Here is a 15,420-nt window from a genome sequence, read left to right as displayed (position 1 = left end):
ATACCTATTTCTTTACTGCCCTCAAGGGGCTAAACACAGAGCGGACAAACAAGGACAGACATAGGTATTAAGTCGATTGCATTGACCCCCCAGTGTGTAACTGGTACTTAATTTATCGACTCTGAAAGGATGAAAGGCATAGTCAACCTCGGCAGAATTTGAACTCACAACGTAACGCAGACGAAATACCGCTAAGCATTTCGCCCGGCATGCTAACGTTTCTGCCAGCTCGCCGCCTCTCTCCTTTAATACCACCACCCCATCATCTTTATAAAAATGATCAAATATCCAGGATAAGCTAACACTGAATATAACATCCCAGAAAAGGTAACGGGATGATTATAGCTGAAATGTTAGTAGAATGGTTACGTGCGTAACGCATTAAAATATTTCTCACATATATAAATGTCATCAGTGAAAAAACAGAGATTATGAATCACTGGTGGCTACCAGCAGAATCTGTTGGCATACAAGAAACGGTATAGCAGGAGTGCACCGTGTTCGGGCTGTAACACTACACCTATATGTGATTCATCAATGCATGTCACTGCACCTCTCATACTTTACGTCTCTCAACAACTGCACCTTTGCTCATATATTGTACCTACCTCCCCACCTCTATCACGCTCTACCCCCTCTCTCTCTCTCTCTCTTCTCACAACATCCCTGCATCCTCCCTGCTGGCATGTCGTCCCCTTTTTTTTTGCCACCCTATTAACTGTATCATCATTTTCTATTATGCTGGCCTTGACCATCAGACATATCTCTACTCCACACACACACCCTCACCTTTCACTCCTGCCCCTCCCGTTCCTATCCACCCTGGCACCTCGTTACTACTTTCAGCTCCAACCCACCCTTTTCTATTAAATAATCGGTACCCACGTAGTTCCTCTTCAGCAAGAAACTCATTTCATGCTGGCCCTTTTTTCTCATGCTTTTATACTGCTCTAACCATTATCATCCAAGTACAATGTTCCACATCACCCACACAGGGTATATTGTCTTGCAAGCTCCTTGGAAAATCTCACTAGAGCCGGTGACACACAGACACACACATATACACGCACAGTAAATAGCATCCACTACACACTGTAAATTAGTTGGCATTAGGATGGACACCAAGCTGTAGAAACCATGCTGAGCAATCACTGGAGCAGAACATGATTCAGGGGCCCATCATTTCCTGTCACATCATCCAACTCATGCCAGAATGCAACATGGAAATTAAATGATGATGATGATGATGATGATGATAGTGTTGCCAATATGTGTAGTATGGTGCTCAGCTTGACAGAGAAATTGAAAAACTAGGAAGATGGATCTGTGGGTAACATCGTGGTTCAACTGATTGACCAGGACACTTGATATCAGTTAAACCCTGGCCCTAACCTTTCCCCTTTGTCAACAGATTTCTTTCTCAAAATAAGAAATCCATATTAAATAAATTATAAAATATTGGGAAATGGACTCTGTAAAATTACAAGTAGTACAATTGTGCTGTACATGTGTATTTAAGAGATTGTTTGTTTGTTTGCATGTGTATGTGTGTGTATGCATGTACATATGTAAGTGTATGTGTGTGTGCATGTGTGTGCATGTGGTTTTGCTTATTAATTTCCAAGAAATGTTTATGTTTGGCATAAACTCTGCATGAGAATTAATTATTGACATTGCTGGCTTGAATGGTCCTGTCCAGGTGTTGAAACCATAGTGATATCCATCAGGCAGCCGATGATGAGAATATATGTTTGACATGCTTGTTGTCTGTGAATCTTTTATATTTTGGGCATCTCATTGTTCTGAATTGTCCTTCATTCTCATATGGTCGAATTTGTTAAGCGGTTCAAGATTTATGGTGGTTTTTGTGTTTTGTATTATTATATTGCATGATTGCATGATTGTCTCCATTAGCAGTGTAATTATGGCCATGATAATACTTAATTAAAGATTTATATATAAATCTTGGTTGACTGTAAAGTTACATAATTGATTTGATTCACTTACATAACTTGTGCATTCGTATAGTTGTATGTGCATATATGTATATATATATGAATATATATGAGATTTCTGGTTTTTAGCCTACTTACACTGCATTTCAATGTCATGAGAAAAGACACAAAGAGTTGGCTTTATGAAGGGTATCCAACCATAGAACACTGCTTTAAAAAGTCCCATTCAACACATGTTCACATGTAAAAGAGGATGTAAAAAACAAAACAATTGCAGTTATCAGCATCATTCTCATCACTGTTGTCGTCATCATCATCATCATCATCATCATCTTAGGCTCAACTTTTCCAGGCTAACATGGATCAGACAGAATTCCCTGAGGCAGATTTTCTAAGGCTGGATGTCCTTCCTGTTGCTAATTCTCACCAGTTTCCAAGTAAGATAATATTTCCTCATGGCCAAACATCTTTTATACAAAATGTTTGAAGTAAAGGGTACTACTTGTATAATGGTTACACACACACTGTCTCACACACACACACACACTCACACTCACACTCACACTCACACACGCACACACACTCATACACACACTCACACACACTCACATGCACACACACGCACACTCACACACTCATACACACACACACTCTCACACACACGCACACACTCACACGCACACTCACATGCACACACGCACACTCACACAATCACACACACACAGTCACACACTCATACACACATACACACTCTCACATACACACACTCACACACACACACTCACACACACACTCACTCACACACACTCACATGCACACACACACACTCACATATGCACACACACACATTAACACACACACACTCACACACACACTCATATGCACACACATAAATTACCTGCAACGTGTCCATTTCAAACTTTGCCACTGAACCAAAAAGGGAAAGAAATTTAAACTTCTTCAATTGTCGGTCACAAACTCCTGCCTGAAATTTGGTGGCATTGGTTGTGGCAGCACAGCCAATACAACAACCACTACCATATACCACTGATTAACAAGTGAATCAATTAATTATACAGTATTCCTGTGGCTAAAGCATACCTATTTATAGACAGATAGGTTGAGCCAGCTGTAGGTAATTTAGTTGTCAAGGCGGTGAGCTGGCAGAAACGTTAGCACACAGGGCGAAATGCTTAGTGGTATTTCGTCTGCGTTACGTTCTGAGTTCGAATTCTGCCGAGGTCGATTTTGTCTTTCATCCTTTCGGGGTCAATAAATTAAGTACCAGTTACGCACTGGGGTCGATGTAATCGACTTAATACCTATGTCTGTCCTTGTTTGTCCCCTCTGTGTTTAGCTCCTTGTGGGTAGTAAAGAAATAGGTAATTTAGTTGTCTTGACCAATGAACACAACTCTGGTTTGGTGCTTAGATACAAAACAGTAGAACCAAAGTAATTTGGTCCAATATTTAAAGCAGCCAGCTACAAGTGATTTATTTCTATCTTTTATCTTGTTTCAGTCATGGGTCTGTGGCCATGCTGGGGCACCACCTAAGAGCGTCGTTTTAGTCAAACAAATCAACCTCAGTATCTATTTATTTAAAGCCTGGTACTTATTCTATCAGTCTCTTTTGCTGAAGTGCTAAGTTATGGGGACATAAACAAAAATCAACACCAGTTGTCGAGTTGAGATGGAGGACAAATATATAACACACACACACATGATAGGCTTCTGTACAGTTTCCACCAACCAAATTCACTCACAAGGCTTACAACTGGAGACGTTTTCCCATGGTGCCAATTTAAGAAAACGTATTGCAGGAATACTTTGGTTGTTTTGGTTTGTAGCCAGCAACAGAACACAAGAGAATTACATTTCCCTTTTCTCTGAGTCATCTTTTCTCCATGAGCTTCTTTTGAGTTGAGAATGTTGATCATTATCATCATTGACCTTTTTTGCTACAAAATTTTGTGTCTATTTCAAGCAGTTAGGTGAACCAAAACAATGAAATAACATAAAATATTGCATTTCTGTGTGTTTTCCCCAAAATTCATCAAAATCACTACAGTAGATTTGAACTCATAATCTATGGGTACAGACAAGGCTATTAGTTTAGGAAGTTCATTTCCATTACAAGGCACTTTGGGTATTTGTCTTTTATCATAGACTCAGTTACCAATTCATTGTGGTTGAAAAATAGTGGCAAAAAAAAAAAAAAAATCAAAGTAAAGGCAGAACACAAAGTACTGGAATAAATACAGCAAACTATTTTTATCTTTTACTTGTTTGAGTTACATACATATGTGTGTGTGTGTGTGTGTGTGTATGTAGTTCATGATGGAGTCATACCCAATGACTGGCATAGCAGCACCATAGTCAACTGCTATAAGGGTAAAGGTGTTGCTCTAGGTAGAAATAACTACAGGGGTATTAAACTGCTGGATCAGGTGATCAAGGTCATGGAAAGGGTTGTAGCCCATCTTATTAGGGGGAGAGTCTGCTTAGATGAGATGCAGTTCAGTTTTGTGCTGAGTAGAAGCACCACTGATGCTATATTCCTGGTTCGACAACTGCAGGAAAAATACCTAGCTAAAGATAAACCCCTCTACTTAGCTTTTGTGGACTTGGAGAAAGTCTTTGACAGGGTCTCCCGATCCCTTATCTGGTGGGCAATGCGGAAACTGGAGATTGACGAATGGTTAATAAGGGCTGTACAGGCCCTATACAGAGAGGCCGTTAGTAAGGTTAGGATTGGCAATGAGTATAGTGTAGAATTCCGGGTAGAAGTAGTGGTCCACCAAGGTTCAGCCCTCAATCCCCTTTTATTCATCACAGTCCTCCAGGCAATAACAGAGGAATTCGAGATGGGTTACCCCTGGGAGCTCCTCTATGCTGATGACCTGGCTCTCATAGCAGAATCACTATCAGAACTAGAAAAGAAATTTCAAGTGTGGAAGCTAGGTTTAGAATCCAAAGGCCTTAGAGTCAATGTAGCAAAGACCAAAGTTCTAGTAAGTAGGAAGGCAAACTCAGCACACACCTCCTCAGGTAGTTAGCCCTGCTCAATCTGTAGAAAAGGTGTAGGTAGAAACTCCATATGATGTACACAGTGTAAGCTATGGACACATAAATGGTGCAGCAACATCAAAGGAAAATTAACCAACAAGATAGCTTTTGTATGTAGCAGATGCACAAGGGCAATAGACACCACAGATACGTAGAAAACAGATTCCATCATACTCCAGAGGGAGAAACTAGAAGTAGTTGATAGCCTCTGCTACCTAGGTAACCAAGTTAGTAGTGGGGGTGGATGCTTAGAGAGTGTTACCCCTAGAATAAGAATAGCCTGGGCAAAGTTCAGAAAGCTTCTATTCCTACTGGTAACAAAGGGTCTCTTGCTTAGAGTGAAAGGTAGATTGTATGACTCATGTGTGCGAACTGCTATGCTTCACAGAAGTGAAACATGGGCTGTGACTGCAGAGGATATGAGTAGGCTCGAAAGAAATGAAGCTAGCATGATCCGCTGGATGTGTAATGTCAGTGTCCATGCAAGACAGAGTGTAAGCACCCTGAGAGAAAGTTGGGCATAAAAGGAATCAGATGTGGTGTACAAGAGAGACGACTGTGCTGGTATGGTCATGTACTATGGATGGATGAGGAGAGATGTGTGAAGAAGTGCCACTCCCAAACAGTTGAAGGAATCCGGAGTAGAGGTAGACCTAAGAAGACATGGGATGAAGTGGTCAAGCATGACCTTTGAACGTTGGGCCTCATAGAGGCAAAGACGAAAGACTGAGAGCTCTGGATATATGCTGTGACTGTGAGGACCCGACAAATAAAGTGAGCTCATGGCTGTATCCTACACCAGCTTCACACAACCAGCCCCAGCCCTTCCAAAGTGCCTTGGATCATAAGGTGACCTGGTGTGCTTGAGGAGATCTATTGAGTCAAGTAAATCAACATCAAAATAAAAATCAAATGGGAATTGTAGTTGTGATACCTGTGCTGGTGGCATATAAAAAGCACCATCTGAACATGGCCGATGCCAGCGTCGCCTTAGCTGGCTTCCGTGCCAGTGGCACATAAGAAGCACCAACTGATCATGGCCATTGCCAACCCCCTGTGGCCCCTGTGCCGGTGGCACATAAAAAGCACCCACTACACTCACGGAGTGGTTGGCATTAGTAAGGGCATCTAACTGTAGAAACACTGCCAGATCAGATTGGAGTCTGGTGCAGCCTCCTGGCTTTCCAGACTGTCCAACCCATGTTTGCATGGAAAATGGACATTAAACGATGATGATGTATATATCATATATATATATATACATGGGCCGTGACTGCTGAGGACATGCGTAAGCTCGTGAGGAACGAAGCCAGTATGCTCCGATGGATGTGTAATGTCAGTGTACTTACTCGACAGAGCGTTAGTACCTTGAGAGAAATGTTGTACCTAAGAAGCATCAGTTTTGTGTGCAAGAGAGACGATTGCGCTGGTATGGTCATGTGGCGAGAATGGATGAAGAGAGGTGTGTGAGAAAGTGCCAATCCCTAGCAGTTGAGGGAACCGTGGAAGAGGTTAGACCCAGGAAAACCTGGACGAGGTGTGAAGCACGACCTTCGGACGTTAGGTCTCACCATGGAAATGACTAGAGACCGAGACTATGGAAGTATGCTGTGCGGTGAGAAGACCCGGCAAGACTAGTGAAGCCATAATCCGTGGCCCCTACCTGGGACGTAGTCAGTCCACCTGTGCATACCTTCCTTCTTGTGACACTTGTGAAGACTTTTGAGGCAAGTGAGAATCGAATCTTATCAAATCAATCGAACCAAATCAAAATAGATGAACATCAATGGAATTTGTATCCTTGTGGTACCAGTGCCGGTGGCACATAAGAAAACCATCCGAACGTGACCGTAGCCAGTAACCGCAATGACTGGCCTCCGTGCTGAGGGCACGTAACAAACACCATCCGAGCGTGGCCGTCCGCCAGCCTCGTCTAGCACCTGTGTCGGTGACACATAAGAAAACACCATCCGAGCGTGGCTGTCTGCCAGCCTCGTCTGCACCTGTGTCGTGGCACATAAAAAAAACACCATCCGAGCGTGGCCGTCTGCCAGCCTCGTCTGGCACCTGTGTCGGTGGCACATAAAAAACCACCATCCGAGCGTGGCCGTCTGCCAGCCTCGTCTGGCACCTGTGTCGGTGGCACATAAAAACCCATCCGAGCGTGGCCGTCTGCCAGCCTCGTCTGGCACCTGTGTCGTGGCACATAAAATCACCCACTACACTCTCGGAGTGGTTGGCGTTAGGAAGGGCATCCAGCTTAGAAACACTGCCACATCTGACTGGCCTGGTGCAGCCTTCGGCTTCCCAGACCCCAGTTGAACCGTCCAACCCATGCTAGCATGGAAAGCGGACGTTAAACGATGATGATGATGATGATGATATATATATAGAAATATTAAAATTACTAAGTCTCTCTAAAGGAGATTACGGCAGCGTTACTGGATATTAATAGTTATCACCATACTAATATGGCGTCTAAATATAAGACTAAAGCTTATATTTAGACTGCCATATTAGTATGGCGATAACTATTAATATATATATATATATATATATATATATATATATGTGTGTGTGTGTAGTTGTTGCTTTTGGGTGAAAAGAAATTGAGGAGGGTCAGTTAATTATGATTTCATTCAACATATTCCCCTTCTCAGATTCACACACTTATTTCTAGCAATCCTTCAGTGTTTCTAAGCCCTGTAAAAAAAATCGGATGGTTGAGCTTCCAGCTAGGCCTTTCACAATATCCTCAAAGCCAGGAACTTTTCATCATCCTCTCTCTTGTGTGTTTGTGTATATATATATAAATATATATATATAAATATATATTTATATATAAATATATACACTACAGGCTGCTACAGTTTCCTTCTACCAAATTCACTTGCAAAATATTCTATTCAGCACTCTTAATGACTCAGCCAATCTGCCTGGTATGAGATCATCATCATCATCCGTAGCAGGTGTGATATCTACTCTCAACAGGCTGGATATCAAAGATCTCCATTCAGGTCGTTTCTCTGCCAGTCTTACACATTCACCAGATCATAGTTTAGTCCAGTCCTTTATGCTACCAAACCAGTTTCTCCTAAGTCTGCCTCTTCAGCATTCATCATTTATCTTTCCTTCTAGTATTTGTCTTTCTATAGCTTTTGTTCTTTCTGTGTAACCAGTCTGCTTTAGCTTCCATTTTTTTCTTCTGTTAATTGAGTTATGTATTTGCTAGTTGTGTGGAGGCGCAATGGCCCAGTGGTTAGGGCAGCGGACTCGCGGTTTCGATTCCCAGACCGGGTGTTGTGAGTGTTTATTGAGCGAAAACACCTAAAAGCTCCACAAGGCTCCGGCAGGGGATGGTGGTGATCCCTGCTGTGCTCTTTCACCACAACTTTCTCTCATTCTTACTTCCTGTTTCTGTTGTACCTGTATTTCAAAGGGCCGGCCTTGTCACTCTCTGTGTCACGCTGAATATCTCCGAGAACTACGTTAAGGGTACACGGGTCTGTGGAGTGCTCAGCTACTTACACGTTAATTTCACAAGCAGGCTGTTCTGTTGATTCGGACCAACCGGAACCCTCGTCGTCGTAACCGACGGAGTGCTTCCATCATTTGCTAGTTGTAACATTTCTTTATTAGTTGTATGCTTTTTCCAAGATGCTATGTATCTAGGACATTATTCAATTTTTTAGCATTTAACCCTTTCGTTACCCACCCGGCTGAAACCGGATCTGGCTCTGATTAGAAATATCTTGTTTCCCTAAGTTTTGAATTAAAATCTTCCACCAAACCTTAGTCATAGTTTATGTTCCTAACACTAGCTTAATGATAACTTAAAGTTATTTTACTAAATTCTGTGTTATATTTAAAATTAATTGAAAGAAACACAGAGCTTCTCAACAGAAATATGGTCACGAAAAGGTTAAAATATATAAACAATTCTTAACCCTTTTGATACCAACTGCCTCTGGCTCTGTAGTACAAATGTCTTGTTTTCATAAGTTTTTAATTAAAATCTTCCACCAAACCTTAGTCAGAATTTATGTTCCTAACACTAGCTTAATGATAACTAAATTATTTTACTAAAGTCTTTGTTATATTTAAAATAATTAAAAGAAGGCACAGAGCATCTCAAAATAAATAAAGTAACGAAAGGGTTAAACAGGCCAAATCTGACTCAAATATTCTACATTTTACATTCAAACTGGCCGTATCTAACCTCTCACACCTATCCTACACTAACACTCTTAAATAATAAACAAGCACAATACTGAAACCTCAAAGCTATAAGATAATGCATGGTTAACTGAAAACAATTGGAATAAAAAAAGAACATTACATTTGACAGAGTAACCAGAACACTAAAAGGTTAAAGTGTCCTTTTTTTTAAGATAGTGGGATAAAATTCAAAGGAAATTCAGCTATTTGTAATTTTGATTGTGCATATTCTACAATTTGAACAAGAGAAAGAGAAAAATAGCATGGATCCTATTCAAATATTGATCTCATGATTAGTATATACAGTTGTTGAGCTATTTGCAACTTATCTTAAAATATCTTTTGTGTATATTTTTGCACAAGAGCTGTGGACTGCTGACCATATAGTCATAAGTTCAAATCTTAGTATAACCATTGTTTTGTTTCTGAGGATATTGATAAACTTAGCTTGTTCTGTTTTACAGCTGAATGGTTAGGAGAGGGGAGGAGAGAGAGAGAGAGAGAGAGAGAGAGAGAGAGAGAGAGAGAGAAAGAGATCATCCCACAGTAAAAATGGTGTCTTCAACAGATAAATCATTCCATAGGAATTTGAAAAAAATAAAGAAGAGAAAGACAAAATATTTTTCAACTTGTAGAGCCATCATCCCACTGACTACTCCAAACAAGAATAGAAACTTCATCATCATTTTTATGTCTGCTTTCCATTCTGGCAAGGGTTGGATGATGGGTTTGTCATAATCTGAGTCAGTTCTTATTCAGATATGCTGCTCTCCTAGATGGATTGAAGGACCATGTCTTGCTTGGAACATTCCATTTACATGAATCATTTATAAAGATAAAAAAAAAAAGAAGAGAGACAAAATAAAAAAAAAATATTTAAAAAAACAAGTCAAAACCAGTATCAGTTGTGTGATGCTAACAAATTTTATTTCAAGCATTGCATGTAACCATTACTGTATCACAAAATGTCAATTACTGCGTTGTGTCCATTTAAATTAAGATTATAAGTTAAAAAAAAAGAAGAAGGGAAAAGTCCAAGTGAGTCAGAGAGAAAGATAGTGAGAGAGAGAGAGAGAGAGAGACAGACAGACAGGCAGAAAAGGTAAAGTGAGAAAGGAGAGAAGAGAGAAGGAAAGAAAGAGAGAGTGAGAGGAGGAAGGAAGCCTTTATTTTTTTTTTCTTCTCTAATCTCAACATTTATGATATTTTTGGATACATGATTAAAATTGTCAGCAATGAAATTTCAAATTTTATAGAAAAAGATGAATCTGATAGAAAAAAAAAGGTAATGGCAGGGGGGCAAGAAATAGGTAATAAATAAAAGGAATTAAAAAAAAACAAAAAAAAAACAAAGAAACAAAAAAAGGGAAGTTTTTTTGTATCAACAATTGGATGCTACATGTGTAATAATACACTTGACAAATATAGATATTACACATGTTGCAATGGAATATGTAAAAAAAAAATGTATATGCATGTATATATGTGTGTGTTTATATATACACACACACACACACATATATATATATATGTATGTATATGTATATATATATATACGTATATATTTGATTAATGAGAGAATGTTTATTAATCACTACAATTGTTTTGACCTATCTAGCATCAATCCCTCATGGGATGGTAAATTATGGAACCAGTCAGATAGAGAGAGAATGCTTTTGATATCGCAATGGATCATCTGACTGCACAAGTCACACAATTGGTTGATTATATATATATATATATATCCTTTTGTTAATCCAGTCTTCCTTTCCGAAAATTGCAGGAGATCCATATAGAGATGATGCTCTATTCTTCCTGGACAGATGTAGTAAAGTACAACTTGAAAGGCATAGGAAATAATTCTTTAGACTATTGATAAATCTCTGTATGAGTACCAACCTTGCATATAAATGCACCATACGCACAAGGGGAGGACCATACATTTACACTGGGGTAACGGCTGATTCATTCATGAATTGTTATCGCAACCATGTCGCCAGCATCAATAAAACCAACAAGAGGCATTCGACATCTTTGGTTGATTTTGTGTAGCAACTTAAGGAGGACAAGATTAAATATGGCCTCACTTGATCCATAATAAGACATACACAACTAAGGTCCTTTCCAGGAGATGCAGACTCTGCTCTGAGGAATTGCAGTCTATTTTGTGGACCAATGAAAAACTCATACATAGGATTTCTGAAATTTTCAGGATGCTTATAAAAGCACTTTCGCACAATCCAGTGGGAATGAATTTGAGTAACTGTTGACCAAATTAATAATCATAGTTTACCTAAATGTATTAATGAATTAACTGCAACCTCCCCATTCTTATAAACACAATGCCACACTAGTAATTAATATCATTTTGATACTCTTTGGCCATTGTATACCGATTAATGCGAGATAAATACCAACTTTAGCCTCTCAATAAGAATTGCTCACAAAAAAAAGCCTATACTTATCTACATTGTTGGTCCTAACCCTAGCATTAATACTTTCTATAGGCTATCAGTTATTTCATTAGCTGTTTATATCTACTATGTCTATATTTATGTAGGCATTCATGACTATAAGTATATTGACCAGACCTAGTCAACCCTACCACAGAATGTGACACCTCACCAAGTGGAGTCGTACCACTAGCCACTTTTAGGTATTGACTTGCGCAGCCATTTGTACATCCATATCTACTAAGTTATATCTAACACTTCTTTCACTGTATTGTGTACTTGTTTTTTTTTTTTTTGCATCTGATTTCTGTTATTGATCTTCTATAATAATGAAGCTGTATCCCTAAGTTGCTGCTTTTGTATACACATTCCAAGAAGAAATCTTATGGAACAGACATTATTTTAATGAGATACATCTTATAATCACTTGAGGGGACACATCTACATCGACAGATACACCTAAACCAGATGTCCAGTATCACACTCATGAGGGACTGATACTAGATGGGTTGAAACAATTATAGTGATCAATAAACATTCTTGTATCTTCCATCTCTCTCATTAATCAAATACCTAACGAACACTGTGAAAGTGAACGTGCTTTACCGGTAATCTACCAGGTGTATACCATATGATTCGTTATCTAATAATATATATATGCATAAATATATATGTATATACATATATATATATACATATGTATATATACACATACATCTTATAAAATATAGATATATACACACACATATATATCTCACTCTGTTACCAGCACAGAGTTCTTATGTTTAAATATTTAAAATATAATTTTGAAATCAATTTTACTTATAAATATTATGATATATGTATTTGTTTTCATTTTTTTTTTCCAATATTTTTTTTCTTTCTGTTAGCGCATTTTTGCATCAAAACTTCCTTTCGGGATTTTAGTGGTCTTTTTATTTATTTTTTTTAATGGAATAATATTAATAATAATGATAATTAATAATAATGATCAAAGTAAATTAATAAGCAAAATATCCTTTGGTAAGAAATATTACATGATTTAAATGATTCGAAGAACGAAAAGTACAGCTTTTAAAAATTGATTTCAATGAATTGTTTAAGCGGCAGGGGGGGAAGAAAATGTCTTCAAAAATTGCAAAAATATTGAGGACAAAAAATTCTGTTGAGTTTATTATATCGTCATTGTATAAATGAGTTTGTAGGAAAAATAATTTCTAAAATTCCCTTTTGCTGATTAGAAAAATTTTGATACTAAAAAAAGGAAATATATATATTAAGAAAATATCAAGAGAAAAAAATAAATCTTTTAAGTGTGATTTTTACGGTTTACTGGACACAAATATAGTGACAAATATATGTAATGCGATAGAGAGGAACACATTGAAGCAATATATATAGACACTTGTAAACGCACTCTCTGTCTTACACACACACATGTACATTTACATAGAAAAGGAAGTGCATAATGCATTTAGAACATACACACACACAGACACCCTTACACTCATGCGCGCGAAAGGAACAAAATATAAACTATTGCATTCAACATTCGGAAAGATTGATCTATTATTTACTTTAGCGTTGAAAGTAAACAGAATTAACAGTGAGTTGGCATACACATGGTGGCATAATATTGCATTTTATAATAAACAAAGACGAAACAGAATATCCATCATACACTCATGTGCCCTGACGTATAAATAAAGGACTGGATTTTACATTAGAAGAATAATTTTGGCATAAGGCAATGTTTCTAGCTCAAAACTCTCAGAGAAGAGTTTTGGATGGACAGAAAGGATAAATTACTTATTTGATTTTCTTAAAACCTGAATTAAAAGAAAATATATATTAAAAAAGATATGAAGAGTTATTTTCTTTTTTAATCGTAGTTGTTTTTTTTTTCATCTTTTTTTTGACAAACATTGTCTGGATGGTAGATTAAGCTCACCAATATCTTTTCTCCTATTGCTGGAAAAAAAGCTCCAGGTACAATAAGCGTAAATCTTTCATAGCAAATTAAAAAAGGCAGAATGCTTATGTGTGAACAGAATTGTAGTAACTCTTTCTATGAATACAAAAATTGGTGGAAGAGATGAAAAGGTATGTTTTTTTTTATTTTAGTGTAAAAAAGTTTACAAAAAGGAATTGTGGGTAAGAAAAAGTTAGAACCCACCAATAAAAATTTACTCCAAAGATTAATGTTTCAAAAGAGCAGATAAAAAAACTTCACAGCATTTGATTAAAATTAGAACATTTAAAAGCATGTTAGCCTTTCATTTCATTAAAAAAATAAATAACTGGCACTTGAGATGTAAAAAAATTCCTCATTGAATGCAACTAAAATAAGGACAATTTCATTCCTCATTACGGTTGGCTTATAAAACAACCCAACACCAATAAAACATTAGTGCAATAAGGAAGCAATTATGCTAAGAAAAAGCATAATTATTCAAAAAGTAAACAGGAATATTTTACATTGTAGAATTCATGGAATGATGTAAATTATGCTTTTTTTTTTAAATATACAAACTGTTTAACACAGTTTGTAACATATGATCCATACATATATGTATATATGTGTGTGTGTGTATATATATATGTGTATATATATATATACACACACACACACACATACGTATATGTATGTATGTTTATATATTTATTTAGAATGGAGAAAGAGTTACTCAAATTCTTAGCTCCACTTTACAGTGATATGAGTGTTGGAGAACCAACTTGATCTGAACTACTTTCGGCCGAATTCTTGTGAACTTGACTAGCACATGACTGCCCACTTACAGGAGGTAGAGCTTGATTTGCATCAACAATATTATCCAAATCTGTGAAACCGTAATATGCATTGCCATGCACATTGCTGATGTTGATACTTCCATCTGGGTTAGCACCAGAACCTCCTTGTCCATTATTTCCCAGATGGACACCCTTTTCTTGTTTAACAACAGTCAATGGAAGTGTCTGATTTGGCTCCGTCATGCGTAATCGAGCATCATTTTTATGAGAACAGGAATTTTGATGAGAATCAATCTCTGTCTTGATCTTGATGGTATGCAGGTTAGAAGACTGGTTTATTTTTCCATCAGCTTTGCAGTCAGGCCGATGGGCTTGGAGAATAAATTCCAGACGATCTTTCTGCTGTTTCAAAGTTTGAATTTCATCTTCAAGATGGCTGCGTTCCTCTTCGAGCTTTACAGTTTCCTATAACAATAGAAAAGTAATCAAAATTTAATAAGTTAGAATAAAACTAAAGTTAATCCCTTAGTTTATTAGTTTGGAATATAATACATGACCGTTCTGAAAGATATACACAATAACAAGAACAGGATGCAAACTTATGCCTTTTATATTATTCACACCATTAGTTCATATTTATCCAATATTGAATTTCACATCTATTCACAGACAGTCTTAACTTGTTTTGTACAGTTGGGAATAATAAGATGCTAGGTTCTTGACTCATGAGTTTTGTGTAGTCAGAACCACTGCCTTTGGACAAAGAAATCAAATATTTGCCTTTTGGCTTCCATGCCAGTGGCACGTTAAAAGCATCAACCGATCGTGGCCGATGCCGGACCCCCCTGGCACCTGTGCAGGTGGCACGTAAAAAACACTCACTACACTCGCGGAGTGGTTGGCGTTAGGAAGGGCATCCAGCTGTAGAAACTCTGCCAGATCAGACTGGAGTCTGGTGCAGCCCCTGGCTTCCCAG

General features: G+C 37.9%; 1 protein-coding gene across 4 annotated transcripts in view; it reads right to left on the bottom strand.

Annotated features, from left to right (window-relative positions):
• Positions 1-15,420, bottom strand: part of LOC115222465 (fos-related antigen 2) — a 33,064-nt gene that overhangs the window by 1,715 nt on the left and 15,929 nt on the right. For 2 of the 4 annotated variants that reach the window (XR_005003256.1, XR_005003258.1), the window contains exons 4-5: positions 14,349-14,909; positions 11,939-14,312 (exon numbers count right to left, since the gene is read on the bottom strand). Coding sequence is in view for 1 of the 4 variants with exons in the window: in XM_029792670.2 (XP_029648530.1) it covers positions 14,400-14,909 (510 nt within the window). In the remaining 3 variants the exon portion in view is untranslated. The other 2 variants (XR_005003257.1, XM_029792670.2) reach the window with 2 other exon arrangements.

Source organism: Octopus sinensis, linkage group LG20, assembly GCF_006345805.1.
Source record: "Octopus sinensis linkage group LG20, ASM634580v1, whole genome shotgun sequence".
NCBI classification, from domain to species: domain Eukaryota; kingdom Metazoa; phylum Mollusca; class Cephalopoda; order Octopoda; family Octopodidae; genus Octopus; species Octopus sinensis.
Note: the sequence above shows the minus strand (reverse complement) of the source record. Positions and strands in the feature narration are given on the sequence as shown.